Raw genomic sequence first — 23,350 nt, 5'->3', positions numbered from 1 at the left:
AGTGGGACTAGGAAAAGGTAGAAACAGAGATGAGTTCAGTGTCAGATGGTGGTATTTTGGACCAGGTGGCTACCATAAGTTGTGACAAATGGTCATATTCTGGAATATTCTCAAGGTAGCCCCACAGAATTTTCAGGTATGTTGAATGCAGACTTTGAGAGAAAAGGAGAAGTTGAGCAGCATGACTGGATACCTGGAAGGACGATGGACTTGCCCTCAATTGAGATGCAGAAAGCTGCCGAGCAAGCAGTTGGTGAGAAGGAGATTATAAATCCGCGTTGGACATTTTAAGTTTAGCGTATCCATTAGATATCTTAGAGGGGAGAAATTGCACCAGACGTTTGCTGCTAAGACTGGCTTATGAGAGCAGGAGAAGATGCCGAGGCAGAACAGAGAGGAATAAGGAGGAGAAAGGATCTAGTGTACACATGGAGAGATCTTCAGGGGGGATAACGGTTGTTCGTCTAGACACAACCTGGAAGGCAGGTATGTGGGCACAGGCACAGGTAGGTGGATAGATAAATTGACAGGAGCTAGTGCAGAGTCTCTTCTGGAAGCTTCTGCTTTCATAGTGAAATAAAGAAATTCTTGTTTGAAGGAATTAATAAATCCCTTTTTACTCTCTTGCTTAAAACCCTCCCCAGGCTTCCTCTCACCATGAGAATAAGATCCAAATGTTTTATCACAGCCCACAAGTCCCCACAGGATCTGGCCCCACCCACATCTCTCCATCTCCCCAAATGCTCCAGCCATAGGGGCCTTCCTTCCATGTCTCAGACACATGACAATCTCGGACAAGCATGGGTTCACCCTCTGTCTGGTACGCCCTCTCTCTTACCTCATCACATAAGTTTTACTTCAAAGTTCACCTTCCTAGGCCTTCCTTGAACTTCCCATCTAAAGTGTCCCCTCCTCCCACCATGAATTATTTTACTTATTTATTCTGTATTGTCTGGTTCTTCCCACAAGAATGTGTTTCCTAAGAAACTAGCACCCCTACTCCTGGCTCCCACTCCCCTTCTCTCCTCTCTCCTGATCTGGCTTTATTTTTCTTCTCAGTACTCATCATAACCATATCTGGCACATAGCAGGTGCTCAGTAAATATTTCCTGATGAACAATTTTGAAAATTTAATGAAAAATGGAAATAGAGCATATAGCAGAGAGCCTGGCATATAGTAAATATTTGATAAATGTTACCTGCTACATCCTTCCCTTCAAGTAAATATTAATATGTGCAATATTAGCCCACAATTAAAAACAAAAACAGTTAAACATACCTTCCTTAACTCTGGGTCTTATTAGATATAGCCAAGTGTCCTCATAGTTTAGCAATTAAAAAAACTAGTCTATACTAGTTCACAGCTGGTTAACCAAAACAAATCTTGAATAAGTATACTGAGTTTTATTTACCACTCTTATCTATTAACTAGTTTCTTTAAATTGAAAAAAAAAACATACTTAATATTTGCATGGTTATAATATTAATAACTGTAAAATAATATTCAGTTAAAGATCTATTAACTAATTCAGTCCTCATTCTGCAAAAAACTGGCATATCTGTGTATCTTTCCAGAAATTATATATGCATATCTAGACATACAAATATCTTTTGAAAATACAAATATGCACACAATTCTGCACCTTAGGTTTCCTTTAGTTAATAGATATCATGACTAGCTTCTAAAGTACACATAAAGAGCTATATCATTACTTTTACTGGCTATGTAGTGTTCCATTGGAATGAATGTAATGTCATCCATTTAACTAGTCCCACATTTACTGGCATTTAATGTGTTTCCAGTAATTTGTTCTTGTAAAGAATGCTGGAATTAATAGTCTTGTATATGTGTATGTATATTCATGTATATATTTAATATATATATATATATATATTTCTTCAAATATGTCCATACATAAATTCTTAAAAGTACAATTGCTGGCATAAAAAGCATATGTGTCTTCAGTTTTTATCAATATTGACAAATTACTTTCTAAATATTAATAATTTTATTAAATCAGTAGAATTTTTGACTCCTCTAAATTACAAACAATTATTAACTCCTTTGCCTCACATTCTTTTTGAGGGAAAGTGGATAATTACTGATATTCCCTATATCAAGGCACAAAAGGACTGAAACCACTTTTAAAGAAAATGTTATACCTACTATGATACATACAGTTGTCCCCCCTTATCCGGGGTTTCACTTTCCACAGTTTCAGTTACCTGTGGTCATCCATGGTCTAAAAATATTAAATGGAAAATTCCAGAAATAAACAACACATAAGTCTTAAATTGCACTCTGTACTGAAATCTCTCACCATCCCACCCAGTAGGTGAATCATCCTTTTGTCCAGTGCATCTCTGCTAAACATGCTACCAGACTATTAGGCACTTGGTAACCATCTCCATGATCAGATCGGATCCTCTGTCCTGGTTCCACAGTGTTTGTATTCAAGTAACCCTTATTTTACTTAATAGACTTATAGTAAAATTAAGTAAATACTACATAATAGTGATCCCCAAACTCAAGAATAGTGATGCTGGCAATTCGATATGCCAATGAGAAACTGTAAAGTACTTCCTTTAGGTGGAAAAATGAAAGTTCTAGACTTAATAAGGAAAGAAAAAATTATATGCTAAGGTTGCTAAGATCTATGTTAAGAAAAAGTCTTCCTCAGTAAAACTGTGACAAAGGAAAAAGAAATTCTTGTGTAGCATATAGAGGGTTCAGTACTACCTATGGTTTCCAGCATCCACTAGGGGGCTTGCAATGGGTCCTCCTCAGATTGGGGATGGGTAGTGCAAAACACTGTGTTTAAGACAAAGGAAAACTAAGCACGATTTTGGGGAAAGAATTTCTGTATTTAGCATAGCTGTATTTAGAAGATAAGTTCTTTGTGCCTGTGTAAAGGCTCCTTGCTTAACCCAATTTGAGCCAGTTAGGTGGTAGCAAGGAAAGAATGAGCTATCTCGTTGCTCACACCATAGCTTTGAGCAGCAATCGTCTGCAGTGGTGACTGACCTGCATGATCCTCTTAATGATCCTCATGATGATGATACAGATGATTCTGATGATCCTCCTGATGATCCTGATAATCCTAATCACCATCCTGATAATCCTAATCATTCTCCTGATGAGCCTGATGATCTTGATGATCCTCCTGATGATCCTCGGGATCTATGAGCTATCCTTATTTCTTGAAATTCAGGATCTATGATAGTTGGGGTCACTTAGAATTTCGTTTAAACTTCTTATGTGGTTGTAATTCAATTAGTGTTTTTAAAGTTTTAACACGGATGTCCAAGTTTCAAGCTGGTGGACAAATCTTGGTATAAAGCCAGACTGCTGTAATCCCTGAGAAAGATATGAGGGTTTAACCGGGGTGTGCTTTCTTTTGAAACTAGGCATTTTCATTGATTTTTCAAAAATAAAGTATTTGTACATGGTGAAAAAAAAATAGCTTTCTCTTTCAGCTAATGAAGGTATCAACTCATTAAATGAACTTTTCCAGTCCTCAGAAGTTCTTTCCCCTAAGTCAGCCTCTCAGAAACTCATGGCCTATGGAAACAAGAGTTAAAGAAACAAAAAGAAAAAACAACAACCCTAAACTCAAAAGAGTTTCTCAGGAGCACAACGAGCTACTTCCCTTTCTAGACCAGCCAGTGAGTTTCAACTTAATCATTTGGGTTTTTCTTTTTTTTTCTTTTTTTAACTGTTAGTGTGGTTTAAAGAAAAAACAACTGTAATTCTCTTTTAGTGAAAAAGTATATAATCCTGACTGTTTCTTCCACAGATTGCAAACTCTTCAAGGGAGGGGGTGGAGGATAGTGTTCAGGGGCTTTTAGCAAATAGCAGCGTCCTGCTATTACCGGAAGGGCAGCTCTCCTTCAGCACCCCCATCCCTTGCCTAGGACCCCCTCCTTACGACGCCCTCCCACTTGCCACCAGACCCTGTAAACCCCCGTCAGGTGTGCACCACCTGCCATCCTGCCCTGCCCCGCCCCGCTCGGCAGGTGGCTAGTCCATGACGTCATGAGGCCACGGCCCAATCAGAGGCGGCACTTGGGGAATTTTCAACTTAAAGGCGGGTTGGCCCGTGTGCCCTGAAGCACCAGAGGTGGAGGGTCTTAGCCTTTTTCCTGCAGCCCAGCGCGAGAGGATGGCGGAGGAAGGCGCCGTGGGGGTCTGCGTGCGAGTCAGGCCGCTCAGCAGCAGGTGGGTGGCCAGACGCGGCGGGGCCGAGCGGGACGGTGCGTGCTCCGGCCTTTCCAGAGTAGTAGCTCGGCGCTTAGCCGCTTTGGGCCAGGGTTTCCTCCTCTGTGAAGTGACAGGGAAGGATCCGAGATCTGGAAGATACTTTCCAGCTGCGAGAGTCACTTAAATCTAATGCGGCCTCGCTGACGTTGAAGACCTTCACCTGCTGAGCTGCACTGTTTTTCCCACATCTGAGCCTCCTGACCCTATTCCATGCCCTCGGGAAGTCCTGTGGGAGAGTGTCTTCCTGTTACTCATCACAGTTAGTCATTTTACGCTTAATTGGCTGTCTCTAAACTCCCTGAGGGCAAGGACTAGTCTGTCGCATTGTGTTCAATAGGCACTCAAGACTGCTTCCATGCATTCGTTCTGCAAATACTTCTCTATCTGCATATATGTATTTTAGTATACCCTTACAGTACTGAACAGACACTACCATCATTGCCCTGTGGATCTTCCATTCTAGTGGTGAGAGAGACAGAATGTAAAGTTAAAAATACAGAGTGTTAAGTGGTGATATGTAAGTGATAAATGCTATAGAGAAAAACCAGGAAGGGGAATAAATGAAGTCAGTTTGTTTCACTAGCCTCTCATGCTCGACCCCAAAGGCTAACATTTTCTGTGTTTGAGAAATGTTTATTGAACACAGCGCTTAATAACAGAGAATATCAAGATCTGGGATTTCCTGTTTTTAAGGAGCTCCTTATCTAATACATTAGAAGACATCAACATAAAGAAGCCATTACAATAGGTTGTGATGAGTGTTATGATGGGCAGGTGGAGAATGTTTGCTAAAATGATTAGTCCATAAGAGAGATGACAGTCTGGGTGGGGTGGGCTTGTGTCAGGAGAGTCCTCACAATTTTCACAAGTGAAAGATAAGTTACTTAATGGAAAGGAAGGTCAGAATATTCTAGGCCCAAAGTGGTTAAATCTGTCATTTTGAGAAGACCTTCAAATACAGCTTAGGGTTCATATAGAAATTTAGAGGATGATGAGGTTGGAGAGAGAAATGACATGATCCAGGTCTCATGTGCTATGCTAAGGATTTCATAAGTTTCCAGAAGGTTTTCAAGAGTTTTAAGCAAGAGGGATATAATCAGTTGCATTTTTAATCTATCCCCTCAGCTGCCAGTGTTGGGTGAAAGGGAGAATGAATGGTTTCACAAGGAACTCCCATGACAGGGCAAGAGGCCCTGAAACCCCATTTAAGAGAGCTGAATCCTCAAAGCTGGATTTTCTGTCTTTCTCTTATACGTGATATATTATTACTATCTTTTAAAATATTCTTCATCTGGGCATGGTGGCTTATGCCTATAATCCTAGCACTTTGGGGACTAAGGTGGGAGGATCCCTTGAGGCCAGGAGTTCAAGACCAGCCTGGGCAATATATGGCCACACCACCCCCCACCCCCTACAAAAAAATACAGGCATGGTGACACAGGCCTGTAGTCCTATCTACTTGGAATGATGAGCCAGGAGATCACTTGAGCCCAGGAGTTTGAGGTTGCAGTGAGCTGTGATTGTACCCCTACACTCTAGTCCCAGCAACAGGGCAAGACCCCATCTCAAAATAAAATAACATATTCCTCAGAAGATGAAATCTTAAATTATCCTTCCTCTAGGATAACTTTTATGACCAATTATGCTAAAATGCAGTGTTATTATATTTTTAGAGAAGAAGCACTTGGAGAAACTGCCCAAGTTTACTGGAAAACTGACAATAATGCCATTTATCAAGTTGATGGAAGTAAATCCTTCCATTTTGGTAAGATATAATAGCATCAAAAATTAGTTTGTTATCCTTTTGCTATTAAGAGTACGGAAGGCTTATCAATAATGCTAGATTTATTACTAAAGATCAGACTAAGCCTTTTGTAAACTGCTTCATTGGAAACAAAAAGATTGTTTAACCATCACGTATAATAAGTGAGATAATAAATTGATATTTAAAGTACAGTTACATAATTTGTATCCAGACAGATTCCACACCCCCATGCACAACCACTATGGCCTACTGCCTTGTAAAAACACACAGGATCATTAACTTGTAGTATATCTTTTGTCTTTGAGGCCAGAAACATTTTACTTCAAGGAGAGGTTTTTTTCAAGGGACCAAAAAAATTGAAGAAAATATTGTCTTAAATATTTTATCATCCTAGATTGACAATTTTGTTTCTTTGGGTAATTACTTGTTAAGAATGAAAACACATTTGATTTATTTGGTTTAACTTCAGATGTGTTGTTGTTTTGTAGATCGTGTCTTTCATAGTAATGAAACTACTGAAAATGTGTATGAAGAAATAGCAGCACCAATCATCGATTCTGCCATACAAGGCTATAATGGTTTGTATTCGCTCAGTGTTGTAGAAACATGTTAGTCCTGGGTGTCTGTGCAACAGGTATTGATAGTTTTACCCACTGCAGATTCGTTTCTAATCTTTGTGTGTGTGTATTTTGTTCTTTCAGGGACTCTATTTGCCTATGGGCAGACTGCTTCAGGAAAAACATATACTATGATGGGTTCGGAAGATTACTTAGGAGTTATACCCAGGGCAATTCATGACATTTTCCAAAAAATTCATAAGGTAAATAACTTAGCTGAATTTCTAGTGTATACTGGTAAAAGTAACAACAATCTTAGTGTTTTTCTTGTGTAATCATAAAAGGAAATAAATTTACAGTTATCTCTTGATTATCCATGGGGAAAGAAGATAGGCATAGCATAGATGCCTTTACTTTTATCCCCACAAACTTACTTTTTAAAGCTTAAAGTTCTTCATTCTTTCCCTTTAATCCTACGACAATAATACTTTCAACAAAAAGTAGTCACTAAGGAACAGGAAAATCTTATCTGAATGGTTTGCTCCTCATTGCCTTTGTTTAACTACTAGCTAGTGATTATAAAGGAACAGTAAAACGTGGGTGTAGGTGAAGGAGAAGGGAAGTGGAAGACCAGGGTAGGCAACCTAATTAGTTAAGACTTGGTTTTAAATTAGCATTTTCATTAAAATAAGAGCATCTAATGGTAGAGTTTTATTTTGAGCCTGGAGAGTTGGAATGAGTGCTCTCCTCTTCTAATTTTATGATACATTACTTTTCATTATTTCTGAAACAATGCTTTTACATTTTTGTGTTTATTATTGTCAACATAGAATCATGGGTTTTGTTTTTACAAGCATAACTTCCTTCTTTACCTCTTTAATATAAGCACATAAACATTCAATACTAGGTTTTCATAATTGGATGCTCACTGATGTTTTTACACATTTTTTCTTCCAGTTTCCTGATAGGGAATTTCTGTTGCGTGTGTCTTACATGGAGATATACAATGAAACCATTACAGATTTATTCTGTGACACTCAAAACATGAAACCTTTAATAATTCGAGAAGATGTCAATGTGAGTAACAGACATTATAATCAACTTATTTGAATTATTGTTCTTGAATATTTACCTTTAATTTTTAAAGTGTCTGCTGTTTCTGTGGTTTTCTATCTTTTTTGAAGTGTTTACAAAGATTCATTTTTTAACTAATATGTATAGTTTTAAAATGCTGATAGCTCTAATAGGTTTGAGTGCCTAAAAATAGCAACAGGGAAGTATGAAGTTAGAATTTAGTGTACTTTGGTATAGGAAATAAATTGTATTCATGGAGTTGCTTGTTATATTATAGAATAATGATTCCATTTTCCACCTTTAACTTCCACAAATGAACTCTGTAATAGTTTGTACCTTCTTTTGGAAAAGCAGACTTTTTTTTTTTTTTTTTGAGACAGAGTCTTGCTCTGTTGCCCAGGCTAGAGTGAGTGCCGTGGCGTCAGCCTAGTTCACAGCAACCTCAAACTCCTGGGCTTAAGCAATCCTGCTGCCTCAGCCTCCCGAGTAGCTGGGACTACAGGCATGCACCACCATACCCGGCTAATTTTTTCTATATATATATTTTTAGTTGGCCAGATCATTTCTTTCTATTTTTAGTAGAGATGGGGTCTCACTCATTGCTCAGGCTGGTCTCGAACTCCTGAGCTCAAACGATCCACCTGCCTTGGCCTCCCAGAGTGCTAGGATTACAGGCGTGAGCCACCGCGCCCGGCCAAGAAAAGCAGACTTTTAAGTGACTTCTATTTCTTTAATCTTTCCACAATTAAACTTGTTTCAGAGGAATGTATATGTTGCTGATCTCACAGAAGAAGTGGTTTATACATCAGAAATGTCTTTGAAATGGATCACAAAGGGAGAAAGTAAGACTTTCTGCTGTATTTCTTTAAAACCCTTATAAAAGCTATCTTTTCAATCAAGTGTGTTTAGGCTTCAAATCATACTTTATTAAGTTAAAATAAAAATTATTTTTCGTTGGATTTTAATATATATGCAGCTGAAATATAACTCATTTTTACAGAGAACAGATGTTACAGAAAAACAAAAGTGAATCAGAGAAGCAGTCGTTCTCATACAATTTTTAGGATGGTAGGTAATATTCTCTCTCTCTCTTTCTCTCTCTCTGTCTTTCTCTCACTTTTACAACATCTGATGGTAGGGTTTTACTTTGAGCCTAGAGAGTTGAACTGGACACACTCCTCTTATTATTTTATGATACTTTGTTTTTCATTATCCCACATAAGAATGCACTAATTTTTATACAAGTTGCCTTTTCTATCTAGATTTTGGAAAGCAGAGAGAAGGGTGAGCCTTCTAATTGTGAAGGCTCTGTGAAGGTGTCCCATTTGGTGAGTATAAATGAGCCAAGATAATGTACTGTTTGGGCCAAAACAAAAGTTAATTTAGCTGCTGGGTATTTGGTTTAATATAAACTGTTAACTAAATGGGGGGGGGGACTATAAATTGGCAGTTTCATCTTGTTAGTAGCATTCAATTACTAGCTGAAATGTAGGAAAAATTGAGAGGGTCTTTCTTCCTGTTATGTCATGGCTGCCATCTCCTAAAAGTTAGATGTAGAAACTATAGGAGTTGAGGCTTTCTCTACCCACTAATGAAGTAGGTTTTTTTTCTGTACACATTTAAGAACTTAAGTACTCCTAGAATTTGGAGACTTTTTTTTTTAAAATCGCAGCCAATATCATTTAAACTTGTGTAATTAACAAAAATCTAGGTGGGATGCTTAAAAAATAAATCACATTAATGAAGGCTTTTCTTAAGTACAATAAGAAAATATATTTTGTATTATAAATATAGTGTTTTAGGCTATAAATCTCTTGAAGATGGAATACTGATACTGCATTCATCTTTGTAGCCCCAACACATTGTATATTACATACTTTATGTTCAATACATGTTTGCTGAGTAAGTGACTATAAGCATTATGCAAACATTCCTTTTTTCCACATAAGTAAACTTCCCATTTCCTTCTTACTGCTTGATATCACTGTCTTTCTTACTCCATTCCTCTTCTTTACCTTTATTGCTTTACTCTCTGTCTTCAGGGCCTCAATTTTTTGTTTCACTTCAAATACCTTTTTATTTTTTATTTTTAATCCAACTCTCACAAGAACCCTGAGTTAGTATCATGGTTAACATTATTATGACCCCCTTACTTCTTTTTTTTATTTCAGCATATTATGGGGGTACAAAAGTTTAGGTTATGTATATTGCCCTTGGCCCCCCCCCAGGGCCTCAATTCTTTAGCTTGATGTGGATGTGATTGAAGATTACCCTATTTGATTTAAAAAACTTCAGGAGAAAAAAGTAATAATATGTTTATTCATTTTCATATTTTGTAAAATCAAATTCTTAATATCCAATCCTAACTTCACTTTAGTTATTTTGCTATAAAAGTATATAACTTATTTTAATCTTTAATTTTTATTTTAATCTTTTGATATTTGATCTTTAATCTTGTTTTAATTTAACAACAACAAAAAAACAAAACAAAACATAACCTCTGTTTTGTATTCCAACCCTGGCCTTTGATATTTAACTATAATTTAAAGTTTCTCTTAATAATTTAGCTTTAATACTCTTGGTATCATCAATGATGTATTTGGTGATTTTCCTCAGATTCTTTGATGCTCTGTTATTTGTGGTCCAGGTGGTCCCCAACCCTCCAGGCTACCCAATGACCGTAAGAATTTTCTTGGAAAGAAGTCTTCCCCAAAGAGTCATCTTCTGGCTCTTTAGAGGTAGAGCTTTATTCTATCTAGATTTTGAGGTTGTCTCTTGGCCTTGGTGGGATTATAATATTCAGTTTCTCTTAGCTCTGTTCCTTCTCTGTTTTCTCCCATGATTTCTTTTGTTCTCCCCTACTAACAAAAACTTGGAAGTGTTCTGTGGCCTTTCTTACTTGAAGTTCTTGCCCTCAGACATTCTATCATCATTTCTGTGTTGACTACTGCCAAATATATATATTTTATAGTCTCTAAGTCCTAATTCATATCTTCCTAAAGATTGTTATAATTGTGTCCTGCTGTTATCTCAAACTTCAATATACCTAATTAATTTCTTCCTACCATAATGAATATTCTTTTCTTCTGATAAAACAAGCATTATCTCAGTTACCTAGGCTGGAAACCTGAGTTTTTTGACTCATCTTTTTCTGCCTTTCTCTTTGTTCACTTGCCCCATTTCTTACTGATTCTACCGTTGAACATTCCTATGGGTGTTATAGTCATTTAGATTCTGATCTCTTTTGAATTACTACATCAGTCTCCTCGACCCTGGTCTTCCTTTCTTCAGTACATCATACATATTTCTAATATACTCACAACTGCTTTGTTATGTTGTCTTCCCTGAACAAGATCTAGCCACTCTTCACTAGTTTTTTACTACCTTCTATGCCACAGGAGCCCCTCCCTCACAGACTGGGCCTCTTAGTGTCTTTGACTATGAAAGCTGGTTGCCATCTATACCTTCCTTCTACTGCCTTCATTACTACTTTGCCCATTTGTTATGCATCTAAGTCATTGTAGTGGGTACTATGCAAGAAAAATTAGACGTCTTTGAGGATTTTAGAGAAAGAAGTATCTGCAGTAGTACTATAAAACAATAACACATAAATACCTTTATACTCCTGAAAATCTCCATAGAGAGAGATAACTTCAAGCTCATCCTTCTTAAGACAGGGTCTTGCTCTGTTGCCTGGGTTAGAGTGCAGTGGTGTCATCATAGCTCATTCCTACCTCAAATTCCCGGGCTCAACCAATCTTCCCTCCTCGGCCTCCCAAGCTGGAACCACAAGCACACCACCATGCCTGGCTCATTTTTCTGTCTTTTTGTAGAGGTGGGGTCCCACCATGTTGCTCAAGCTGGTCTTATCCTGTCCATCCTCCCATCTCAGCCTCCCAAAGTGCTAGGATTACAGGTGTGAGCCACTGTGCTCGGTCTCTAACTTTCTTTTAACACATTCAGGAGACTTAATGAACCTCTATCATGTTCTGAGCATGCTGCTGGGCTCTAAGATTGAAAGAATAAACAAGACATCCCTGCGCTAACTCACAGGTAGTCTCCCGAGCCCAAACTGCTGCCACCTCTCACTTGGATCCCTGCACCAGCCTCGTGATGAGGCTGCCTGCAGCCATTCTTGCCCTTCTTCAACCAATCTTCCGCCCAGGGACCACAGTGGATCCTTTCGGAAGTTGAATCGGGTCGTATTACTCCCTTGTGTGAAGCCCTCTGATGGCTTCCCAATGCATTTAGAAAATTCAGACTTCTTAAGCTTGCTCACAAAGTCCTGCATAATCTGACGCCTGTCTACTTCTCTTGCCCTATCTTCTCCTGTCTTCACCAACTGTCCCATGTTGTTTGTGAACACACCAAACACATTCTGCTTTGTGACCAGATGTGCTGGCTGTTCTTTCTGACTAGACCACAGTGTCCCTTGATCTTTTCATAACTGGCCACCACCTCTCTGTCACTTAGATCTTAGGTTAATGCCAGGCCTTTCCCTGCCACCCAGTCCAGCGAATCTACTCAATCTCTCCCTCTGTCCTCTGCCAACTCTATATTTATATTATCTCTGTTACACTCATCACAATGTGTTTCTTATTTGTCTGTCCTTTTCCTTTTCTAATCAGCAGTCTTTCTGTAGAATGTAAGTTCCATGAGAGCAGAGACCTTATTGGTTTGGTTCATTGCTGTATCCCCACACCTAATGCACCACCTGGAACATGATAAGCAGTCACTTTTTTCAGTAATATTTGTGAAATGAAAGAGGGGTCCATGCTTTTAAAGATGCTACAGTGTAGTTAGTGACACAAATGACTAGCCCTAATAAGTGCTCTAAGAATAAGTCTCATCCGTAAATAAGTCTGTAAGTATTTATTAAGAGTTCTGGATATGCAGTTGAAGGAGCAGTTCATTCAAGATGTAGGGGAAGAAGGATAAAGTGTGCAGAGCTATCTTGAGGAGGTAACATTTGCCTTGGTTCTTGCATAAAGAATAAGGGCAGACTGGGAACATTAGAACTAACTGAACAAAGGCCATAGCAAAAAGCTTCTGCTTGGAGGTATAGAAGTATGGGGGGGGGGTGTTTGGAGAATAGTGAGTAGTTTGGCTACAGAGGTAAGAGTAAGGGATGCATAGATATAAAGCTGAAGCAATGTGTCAAGGAAGTGTCAAGTTGTGAAGAATCATTCACCATGGCAACGTTTTGGACTTTGTAGGAATCAGAACCTACACTGGCAGAATTATGGAGAATATATGGGTGTATACCTACATGATGAGTGCAATGCACTCTGCCTGGGGAATGGACATATTTGGAGCTCTGACTTGGGGGGATGGGTGGTACATGGGCAACGTATGTAACCTGAACTTTTTTACACCCATAGTAAGCTGAAATTAAAAAAAAGAAAGAAAGAAAGAAAGAAAGGTAGAGAACAGTTTGACTCAGAAAAGGGAATGCCTAAGCAGTGAGCTGGGAAACAAGGATACAGATGGGATATTCAGATACGGCATGTATTTAAAATGTTTGGATTTTATTATTTCAAAATACCTTTCCTAAAGATTTATTTCATCTATCTTACAGAATTTGGTTGACCTTGCAGGCAGTGAAAGAACTGCTCAAACAGGAGCTGAAGGTAATAAAAACTTATGAAATACATTAGTCTTTTTTTAATAGGATACCCAGTTTAATTTGAATTTATAATAAGGAATATTTTACCATAAGTATTTCTCAAATATTGCATTATGGAAATACCAAAATGGTATTTAAGGTGATAAAAAATAGCAAATGTACTGAGAGACTATCAAATATTGCATGAGACATACTTAATACTAAAAAAATATTCATTGTTTACCTGTAATTCAAATTTAACTTGGCATCCTTTATTTTAATTTGGTAAGCCTAATATAATCAAAGAAATATATTAGTCTTAATGTCTTACTGTTGTTTTATTGGATAAAAAGTACCACAGGACATGTTTAGAAACTGATAAAGTAATAATAGTAATCGTTTTCTGATAAAAAGTCTTTAACATAAAAATTAGCATCTGATCAGCATGCAGTGAGATGGGTTTTTTAAAAAATTAGCATGTATATCTGGCTGATTATTTGCTTTGGGCCACTATAGCATCAATTAAAAAACTAAAATTATGCAATTAATAAGATTGTATAGTTTCAAAGCCCATGAGAGTATCATGAAAATCATCTAAAGTTTGAAAATTAATAAGGAAATTAAGAAAGTGAGGTACAAAATTAATATACAGGTATAAATAACTCCTAAACAAAAACCAGTTAAAATATTTAGCAGACAAAAAGACTGCGTTTACAATAATGATTCAAAAGATGTGAAACCTAGGAAGGAACACAACAAAGTTTGCACAAGACTGATATAAAGAACACCTTAAATTAGACATGAAGGATACAAACAAATATTTGGAAAAATGGAAGAGCATACTTAGATGGGAAGATTCAAAATCACAAAGATGTCAGGCCTCTCTATGTTAATTTCTAGATTTATCACAATCCTAATAAAAATAAAATAGTACATTTTTGTGTTCTTTAGATAAGGTGATTTTAAAATTTTTATGGAAAAATAAGAAGAGACAAGACTAGCCAGGAAAATTCTGAAAGTGGAATTTAGCCCTACAAAATAATCAAACATATTATGAGACTGTAGTAATTAAAACAGTGTGAGTTGTCAGCCCAATGGAAGAGAATAGAAAGTCCAAGAGTTCCAAATACATACAGAACTTAGAATATAATAAAGATGATCTTTCAATTTGTGAGGAAAAGACAGCTTATACCTGAGTTGACAGCCATTTGAAAATAAAAAGTTTGGATTCATACATCATACCATACACCAAAGAATGCATTATAAATGACTCAAAGAAGTCAGTGTCAAAACTGAATCACAAAAATTATTGGAAGTCAACTTACAGTGGGAAAGACCTATTCTAACTATGACCCAAAGTACAGAACCTTAAAAGAAAGGCTTAAGAGAAACCAATAGAAAACCGGGCAAAGAATATGAATAAATACCTCGTAATGCTTAAGTGGGTTTAGCTCATGACTGCACTCTCGCCATACGCCATGAGAAGAGCTGCTGACCCAAGGAGGATGAGATTTGTGCAGCAGAGCTGAGCTCATTAGTAGAGCCACTCAACTGAGCCTGGCCTACATCCACACCAGTCTATCCTCAGAACTGTGGATAAGAAATAAATGTTTGTTTTAGCTGATTTGTTAAGTAGCACTATTACAGCAATAGCTAACCAATGAAACTGTGAAATAATATCTATTCAAAATTATATATTCCTGTATTTTTTGCATAAGCAATGGATTGAAAATGTACATGTTCCTTACCAGGGGGCAGGGTAAATAAATTTTGGTATATTTGTACAATAGAATTCTATGCTATAAAAGAATGAAAAAGACCAGTGTTTACTGATATGGAAAATTTTCGAGATGTGTTACCAAATGAAAAGCAAAGTACAAAGTAGTGTGTATAGACTGTGAATATTTATATCAATAAGGAAGGGAGAAAATGAATATATCGACTTGTGTTTTTAAAAATCTCTGGAAGAATAAACATAATAATAACTGGTTTCGTATATTAATTTTGTAGCCTGAGACTTTGCTGTATTCGTTAATCAATTCCAGGAGTCTCTTGGTTGAATCCTGGGGGTTTTCCAGATATAACATCATATCATCAGCAAAAAGTGAGAGTTTGATCTCTTCCTTCCCTATTTGGACTCCCTTGATTCTGCTCTCTTGCCTGATAGCTCTCGCAAGGACTTCCAATACTATGTTGAAAAGTAATGGAGACAATGGGCAGCCCTGTCTGGTTCCAGTTCTGAGTGGGAGTGCTTTCAGTTTTTCCCCATTCAGTATGATGTTGGCTGTGGGTTTGTCATATATGGCTTGTATCATTTTTAGGTAGGTTCCATCAATGCCTATTTTGTTAAGCGTTTTTATCATAAAAGGGTGTTGAATTTTGTCAAATGCTTTTTCTGCATCTAATGAGAGTATCATATGGTTTTTGTTTTTGCTTCTATTTATGTGGTGAATTACATTTATAGATTTACGTATGTTGAACCACCCCTGCATCTCGGGGATGAAGCCCACTTGGTCGTGGTGGATTACTTTTTTGATAAGTACTTGGATTCGATTTGCTAGTATTTTATTGAAAATTTTTGCATCTATATTCATGAGGGAAATTGGTCTGTAGTTCTCTATTTTTGTTGAGTCCTTTCCAGGCTTTGGTATTAATGTTATATTGGCTTGGTAGAACGTGTTGGGGAGAACTCCATCCTTCTCAATATTGGAGAATAGTTTATGTAGGATGGGCACCAGTTCTTCTTTGTATGTATGGTAAAATTCAGGTGTGAACCCATCTGGACCAGGGCTTTTCTTTTTGGGAAGGTTTTTTATCGCTGTTTCGATTTCAGTTCTTGATATTGGTCTGTTCAGGTACTCTATTTCTTCCTGGTTGAGCCTGGGAAGACTATGTGTCTCTAAAAATTTGTCCATTTCCTCCACGTTCTCCAGTTTGTGTGCATAAAGATTTTTGTAGAATTCATAGATGATATCTTGTATCTCTGTAGCATCGGTTGTGATTTCTCCTTTCATGTTCCTAATGGAGGTTATTAGAGATTTTACTTTTGTGCTCTTGGTTAGTCTAGCCAGAGGTGTGTCTATTTTGTTTATCTTTTCAAAGAACCAACTTTTTGTTTTATTAATTTCCCTTATAGTTTCTTTGTTGTCCTTGGCTACAAAATTAATATACACAAATCAGAGGCATTTATATATGCCAATAACAGTCAATCGGAAAACCAAATTAAAGACTCAATACCCTTCAAAATAGCAACAAAGAAAATAAAATATCTAGGTATATATCTAACTAAAGAGGTAAAGGACCTCTATAAGGAAAACTATGAAACACTGAGAAAAGAAATAGCAGAACTTGCAAATAGATGGAAAAATATACCATGCTCGTGGATCGGAAGAATCAACATTGTTAAAATGTCTATACTACCCAAAGTGATCTACAAATTCAATGCAATCCCTATTAAATTACCAACATCATTCTTTACAGACATAGAGAAAATAATTATACAATTTGTATGGAATCAAAGAAGACCCCGTATAGCAAAAGCAATTTTAAGCAATAAAAACAAAATGGGAGGTATTAATTTGCCAGACCTCAAACTATACTACAAGGCCGTGGTTCTTAAAACAGCCTGGTATTGGCACAAGTGCAGGGACACAGACCAGTGGAACACAACAGAAAATCCAAATATAGAACCATCCTCATATAGTCACCTAATTTTTGACAAAGCGGGAAAGAATATACTCCGGGGACAAGAATCCCTATTCAACAAATGGTGCTGGGAGAATTGGTTAGCCACTTGCAGAAGACTGAAACAGGACCCACAGCTTTCACCTCTCACAAAAATCAAATCACGGTGGATAACAGACTTAAACCTTAGACGTGATACAATCAGAATTCTAGAAGAAAATGTAGGAAAGACTCTTACAGACATTGGCCTAGGCAGAGAATTTATGAAGAAGACCCCCAAGGCAATCACAGCAGCAACAAAAATAAATGAATGGGACATGATTAAACTAAAAAGCTTCTGCACAGCCAAAGAAACAGTCCAGAGAATAAACAGATCACCTACAGAATGGGAAAAAATTTTTGCATACTACACATCAGATAAAGGACTGATAACAAGAATCTATTTAGAACTCAGGAAAATCAGCAAGAAAAAATCAAGCAACCCTATCAAAAAGTGGGCAAAGGACATGAATAGAAATTTTTCAAAAGAAGATATAAAAATGGCTAACAAACATATGAAAAAGTGTTCAACATCTCTAATCATCAGGGAAATGCAAATCAAAACCACAATGAGATATCACTTAACCCCAGTGAGAATGGCCTTTATCAAAAAAACCCAAAACAACACATGTTGGCGTGGGTGTGGAGAGACAGGAACACTCATACACTGCTGGTGGGACTGCAAACTAGTGCAACCCCTGTGGAAAGCATTATGGAGGTATCTTAAACAGATTCAAGTAGACCTGCCATTTGACCCAGCAATCCCATTACTGGGCATATACCCAAAGGAAAAAAGGTCATTCTGTAACAAAGGCACGTGTACCCAAATGTTTATAGCAGCACAATTCACAATAGCAAAGATGTGGAAACAACCCAAATGCCCATCAATACATGATTGGATTAGTAAGCTGTGGTATATGTATACCATGGAATATTACTCAGCTATAAGGAATGATGAAGATACGACATCTCTATGGTTCTCCTGGAGAGAGTTGGAACCCATTATATTAAGTGAAGTATCCCAAGAATGGAAAAACAAGCATCACATGTACTCACCAGAAAATTGGTTTCCCTGATCATCACCTAAATACAAATCTGGGAATGACACCAATTGGACATCAGACTGAGGTGGGGGGTGGGGGAGGGGATGGGGGTATGCCTACACAATGAGTGCATTGCACACCGTTTGGGGAGTGGTAACACTTGAAGGTGCTGACTCGGGAAAGGGGGGGTGGGGAAAAAAATATGAAACTATTGTTTTTAACTTGCACTGTTCACTTAATAATTTATCATGAATATTTCCCATATTATTTCATATCATTGTACAAGAAATAATGTATACATTATGAGGACATACTGTATCTAACAAGATATACTGTTAGACTCTTTGATTCTGTAAAACTAAATTGAAAAAAAAAAAAAATAACTGGTTTCTTGGTAGAGGGACAGGAACTGGTTGAATGGGGGATACAAGTGGAAGGGAGCTTTTTCAGAGTGTGCCTTTTTTTTCTTTATGAGCCATGTAAGCACATTAACAAAAAGTAAGAAATTAGAGACGAATTTCATTGTAAGTCCACGGTTGCCTTTATTTAGAGGTTAAAAAAATAGATCTGACTTGAAGTATTAGAGGAGCTCTTTTAGGAGACAGTTTTTTTTGTCCCTCATTCTTTTCTCCCTTCTCATCTTTTTCTTTTTACTGTTTCTCTCAGGTGACAACCTTTTTGATTCACTTAATAGCTGATAGCAATAGGAAGAGAGCTCCTTCTACCAGTGAGATATTAAAAGTGGGCTCAGGTCTAATACTAAACATAAACTTTAGCATCTGATCCTTTAATTCTAGTTTATTTTATAAACTACTGACAAATAAGTTTATCATCTAGAAAAGGAGACAAGTTTTGTTTTCATATTTGTGTAACAAAATTCAGGTGTGCGACTCAAGGAAGGCTGTAATATAAGTCGAAGCTTATTTATTTTGGGACAAGTAATCAGGAAACTTAGTGATGGACGAACTGGGTAAGTTTATCCCATTGCACGCTTTCCAAATATGCTTATGTTTTTCATTAGATTGAAAATTATAATATTTTGGTGCCTCAAATAAGTGTACTGATTTCTTCCATATATTCAAAAGTTTTTGTGATTCTTTCTATTTTAAATATTTACAAGTTGTTTTAGTCTGCCTCATATAGCTTGAGGAAAAGGTTGTCAGGGTTAGACTTGTAAGGATTTCCTTCATTTCTGGACTCTTTGTGCTCATCCTGCACTTATATATACTGAAGAATGAAAGCAAAATATCAATCTCAAAATTCTGCGTATGTGAAAGATCTGAAAACACGTGTAACTTAAATTAACTCTTGCCTCATGTGCCTGTACGTACTAACAGAGTAACATTAACATGTAATATCAAATGTTACTGTTTTAATGCCAAAATTACTGATAGCAAGGCCTTGACCCCCTTCAAAATACAGCCCCTTCCTCCGATATTTCTAGGGTCTAAAGAATTAATTTTTAAAACTGTGGCTGATTTAAATGTTCTACATTTAAAACCATGTTCTTTTGTTATATAAAAATTCTTAATCTTTTTCTTCCTAAACTAATTTTTTGCTAAGCAGTTTCATAAATTATCGAGACAGCAAATTAACATGAATTCTCCAGAATTCCCTGGGAGGAAATGCCAAAACTCATGTCATCTGCACAATTACACCACTGTGTTTTGATGAAACCCTTACAACTCTTCAGGTGAGTTTGAGTTTTATCTCAGCTTAATATGGAAGAAGATCAACCTGAAGAAGAAAAAATTACCTACTAAAATTAGGCATAGGTTTTTAAAATTGATTAATGCATTTGTTACAATAAAATTGATGTGTTTTCTACCAAATAGCATTCCTTAATTTAATTTTCCCAGACTTAATTTCTATCTCACCTCCATGATTTTTGCCACATCCAGTGCTATTTTACTGAAATTGACTTGATATTTTTCTTTAAATAACTCACTTTTCATACTTAATGTGTGATAAAAGGAAACTTTTATATCAGTCCTATCAATGAAAAACTACTATTACTTGCCACAAATAGAAGGTATCAAAAAATTGTGTGTCTATAACAAAATGATTCTTAAATTCCTGCCACCTGACTGTTTCCTTTCTTTGCTCTGCGCCAAAGGCCAGCATTTACTGTTTTAAAAAGGAAAGGCAAAAATGAGAAATGTCAGTAGAATAGCTTTCTCAAAGAAGGATTTGATGTTATTTAATGGTCACCTTCAGGTACCCACGTAAAGTTACTTGTGGTAGTCATACTCCGAAAAGCATTGCTTTAGCTGTTGAGCACTGGACCCAGGTAATGTCAGAGGTACAAAGATAGAAACTGGAGTCCCTGACTTAACAGAATTTATGAACTCTGTGACAAGGCCGATAACACTTTTCTTCTAACGTGGTTGCCTTGGATTAATAGTTAAGTGAGTAAGAAGTAGGATAGAGTTAAAAGGAAAGAGAGAGACTTTTGGCTGGAAGCAAAACTTCAGAGTAGAGGGAGCATGTGCTCTGGACCTTGAGGGGTCAATGGTATCCCAATAAGCTGGTGTTTGTAGGTTCTCTGTTAGTATCTGTCTTCAAAATATCTTTTTTCTTCTGAAGACTATCAGTCAGGGTATGTTACAGAGCACTGTTATAAGAACATGGAATGTTCCCTGTGTTCAAGAGTATTAAGCCAACTAGAAAGATTGGCTTTCTTTTAGGAGAACTGAGTACAAGAAACCTAAATATTAAGTTAGAATGTGTTCTAGTGTTGAGCACTTAGCACTTTGGGTTTTGTTTATTTTCCCCCCAGTTTGCCAGCACTGCTAAATATATGAAGAATACTCCTCATGTTAATGAGGTATCAAGCAATGAACCTCTCCTCAAAAGATATGGAAAAGAAATAATGGATGTTAAGAAACAATTAGAGGAGGTATGTATGATCCACTTATTTCTGTAAAGAGCAGAAAGTGATTTATAATGGCAATCTGCCCAAATGCTCAGAGATTCCATCTGAGTTGCTACAACTTAAGTTTAAAACAGTTTTTAACCAAGAATAAATTAATTCATAAAAATTTTAGTTAAATTTACTATAAACTATAAGATTTGGGGTTTTTAAAAATTAATTTATATTTTCTTTTTCATCTTCAAAAGACAAAATCTGAGATTATGAAATGGACTGGGTAGAGATATTTAAAACTTTTCATAAATACATATGAATTATGTTAAAAAGAGAGGCCACGTATAGTTATTTAAGACTACTTCCTATATTTTCATGTAATCCTGAGGTCCTCTTCCACCCCTAAGATAGCAATCTAATAATAAGCATAATCACTTATCATTTTAGTTCATTTTAACCATCATGGTCCCTTATTTTATAAAAATTTTATATGTTAGTGATCTTTTAAAAAATGAGCTAAAATATCCAGTGGTAATGTCAGGAGAACATCTTACCTTTACTGTGGGTATTCAAGTCTGTTTTATGACTTCTGTCTATTATTCACACATTCTTGGCAATTAATAGAATTGTTATAACAGCATTATTATTTTATGCATGCATATAGAATAGTAAAGAAGAAATGCATATTTTACTTTATTACAACTTTGAGAAATGATTATAATTCTACTTTGGTTTTCTGCAGTTAGGTCATATGTTATTTCAGTGAAATTAAAATTCTCGTAGTGAGAATTAAAATTCACATAGAAATTTAATATTCTGTCCTTTTAAGCTACTTTGAAGGTTTTAAAATCTAGCTGCATTTATTATGTTATAGGTTTCTTCAGAGACTCAGTCCCAGGCAATGGAGAAAGACCAAAGAGACCAGGTGCTCACTAAGGTCCTTTCTGACTCCAAAATTTCATCTAATTTTTGCATATTTCTTATTGGTAATTATAATATTACATAAAATTATGGGCATAAGTATGGCAACAATTTATCTAATTTTTTTCTCACATCATTAGTTTATCTAGTTGATAACAAAAACTGAAGCTCATTGAATTGAGTCAGCACACCGAGAGATTACAAAATACCACAGGGTATATAACTTCTTTCACATTCCCACTTTTCTTCCATTTTAACCCCAGTTGAGGAGGAAATTAATCCTACTCCTTTCATTTTTGTATGGACACAAAATTTAAGGTTACCTAAAAGATTATGTAATAGAGACTGTTCAAAAACAGTCTTGCAGTATCTATTCCATGCTACTAAAACTGTAAGTCTATGAGTAAGCAACAAAATATGTTCCAAAACCTGCATTTTGGGGAATAGTTTAACCAAAGGGAGTAAAGTCAAATCATGGCAGGACACGTGGTCATTTTCCTGGTTTTACTAAGGGTTTTGTCAAAAATTATCAAAGCTTTGGGTAATTTTCAAGTGGGAATATAGTAACATAGGATGCTTAAATGGTAAATTTTAAAGGGAAGAATAAAAATGATCAAGTGTCATCATGCTGAGGAACAAGAAAAATCTTAACCATTTACCTATTCTAATCTGGTTTATTTAATTTTATAATTTACACATCTTAGAGATTTATATTAAATATTTCATTTCTCCTGCTGAAAATTATAGTTGAAATCTGCAATATTATCTTATGTAGAAATGGGTTAACTCTTTTTTTTATTTTTATTTTTTATTTCAGCTTATTATGCGATCATATGTTTAAATTGTTTTGGTTTTCACACACTTTCTCTTTGTTCAGCAACTTAAGCAACATGTCATTGGGAGACTACACTTTTCTATTCACGAAAGTTAATATTTTTTGTATATAAGAACCAAACTTAAGATGACGTGCTATTTCTGATGAGAAGTGGGAGAGTTTTTCTTTCTAAATAGTTATTTCCTAAATGTTTTCAAAAGTTAAGATTATCTGGTCCTTCTTTATTGGTAAATGTGATTTTCTTTTCCAGACAGTAAAAATAGAAATGAAAAGGTCAAGGATGGAAGACAATTTAAATTATAACTAGTACAAATGTCTGAGACTGTGCTGTACAATAGGGTAACCTCTTACCATGTGTGGCAATTAAGCACCTGAAAGGGGGCCTGTCTAAATTGACTTAAGTATGGGGAAAAGAATGTAAAATACTTCATCTGTGTTTTTTTAATGTGTCTGTTAGAAAATTTTGAATTACATATGTGACTCACATTATCTTGCTATTGGACAGCACTGACCTAAAATAGGAATTTCAACATTACTACTAGTCTGAAATCTAAAACCAGTCAGGACTGAATTAAACATCCAAAAAATAGCAAGATAATGTGAGTCACATATGTAATTCAAAATTATTATTTAAACAGGACACTATTTTCTTAAATTTCTTACATACTTTTAGAATTTGCTTTCACTCTGTAAGTGCTCA

The 23,350-nt window shown here is 36.2% G+C and overlaps 1 protein-coding gene across 1 annotated transcript in view; it reads left to right on the top strand.

The window, feature by feature from the left end:
• The first annotated feature begins 4,163 nt into the window (after positions 1 to 4,163).
• The window catches only part of LOC138375350 (centromere-associated protein E-like), a 77,540-nt gene continuing 58,353 nt past the window's right edge, over positions 4,164 to 23,350 (top strand). The window contains 14 exon segments of the mRNA XM_069458850.1: positions 4,164 to 4,219; positions 5,935 to 6,026; positions 6,515 to 6,604; positions 6,728 to 6,846; positions 7,541 to 7,660; positions 8,418 to 8,499; positions 8,658 to 8,725; positions 8,920 to 8,985; positions 13,236 to 13,287; positions 18,911 to 18,998; positions 19,592 to 19,721; positions 20,808 to 20,927; positions 21,769 to 21,880; positions 23,324 to 23,339. Coding sequence (XP_069314951.1) covers positions 4,164 to 4,219; positions 5,935 to 6,026; positions 6,515 to 6,604; positions 6,728 to 6,846; positions 7,541 to 7,660; positions 8,418 to 8,499; positions 8,658 to 8,725; positions 8,920 to 8,985; positions 13,236 to 13,287; positions 18,911 to 18,998; positions 19,592 to 19,721; positions 20,808 to 20,927; positions 21,769 to 21,880; positions 23,324 to 23,339 — 1,211 coding nt within the window.

Source organism: Eulemur rufifrons, chromosome 25 (genome assembly GCF_041146395.1).
Source record: "Eulemur rufifrons isolate Redbay chromosome 25, OSU_ERuf_1, whole genome shotgun sequence".
In the NCBI taxonomy this organism is placed as follows: Eukaryota; Metazoa; Chordata; class Mammalia; order Primates; family Lemuridae; genus Eulemur; species Eulemur rufifrons.
This window is presented reverse-complemented; position numbering and strand designations above follow the sequence as displayed.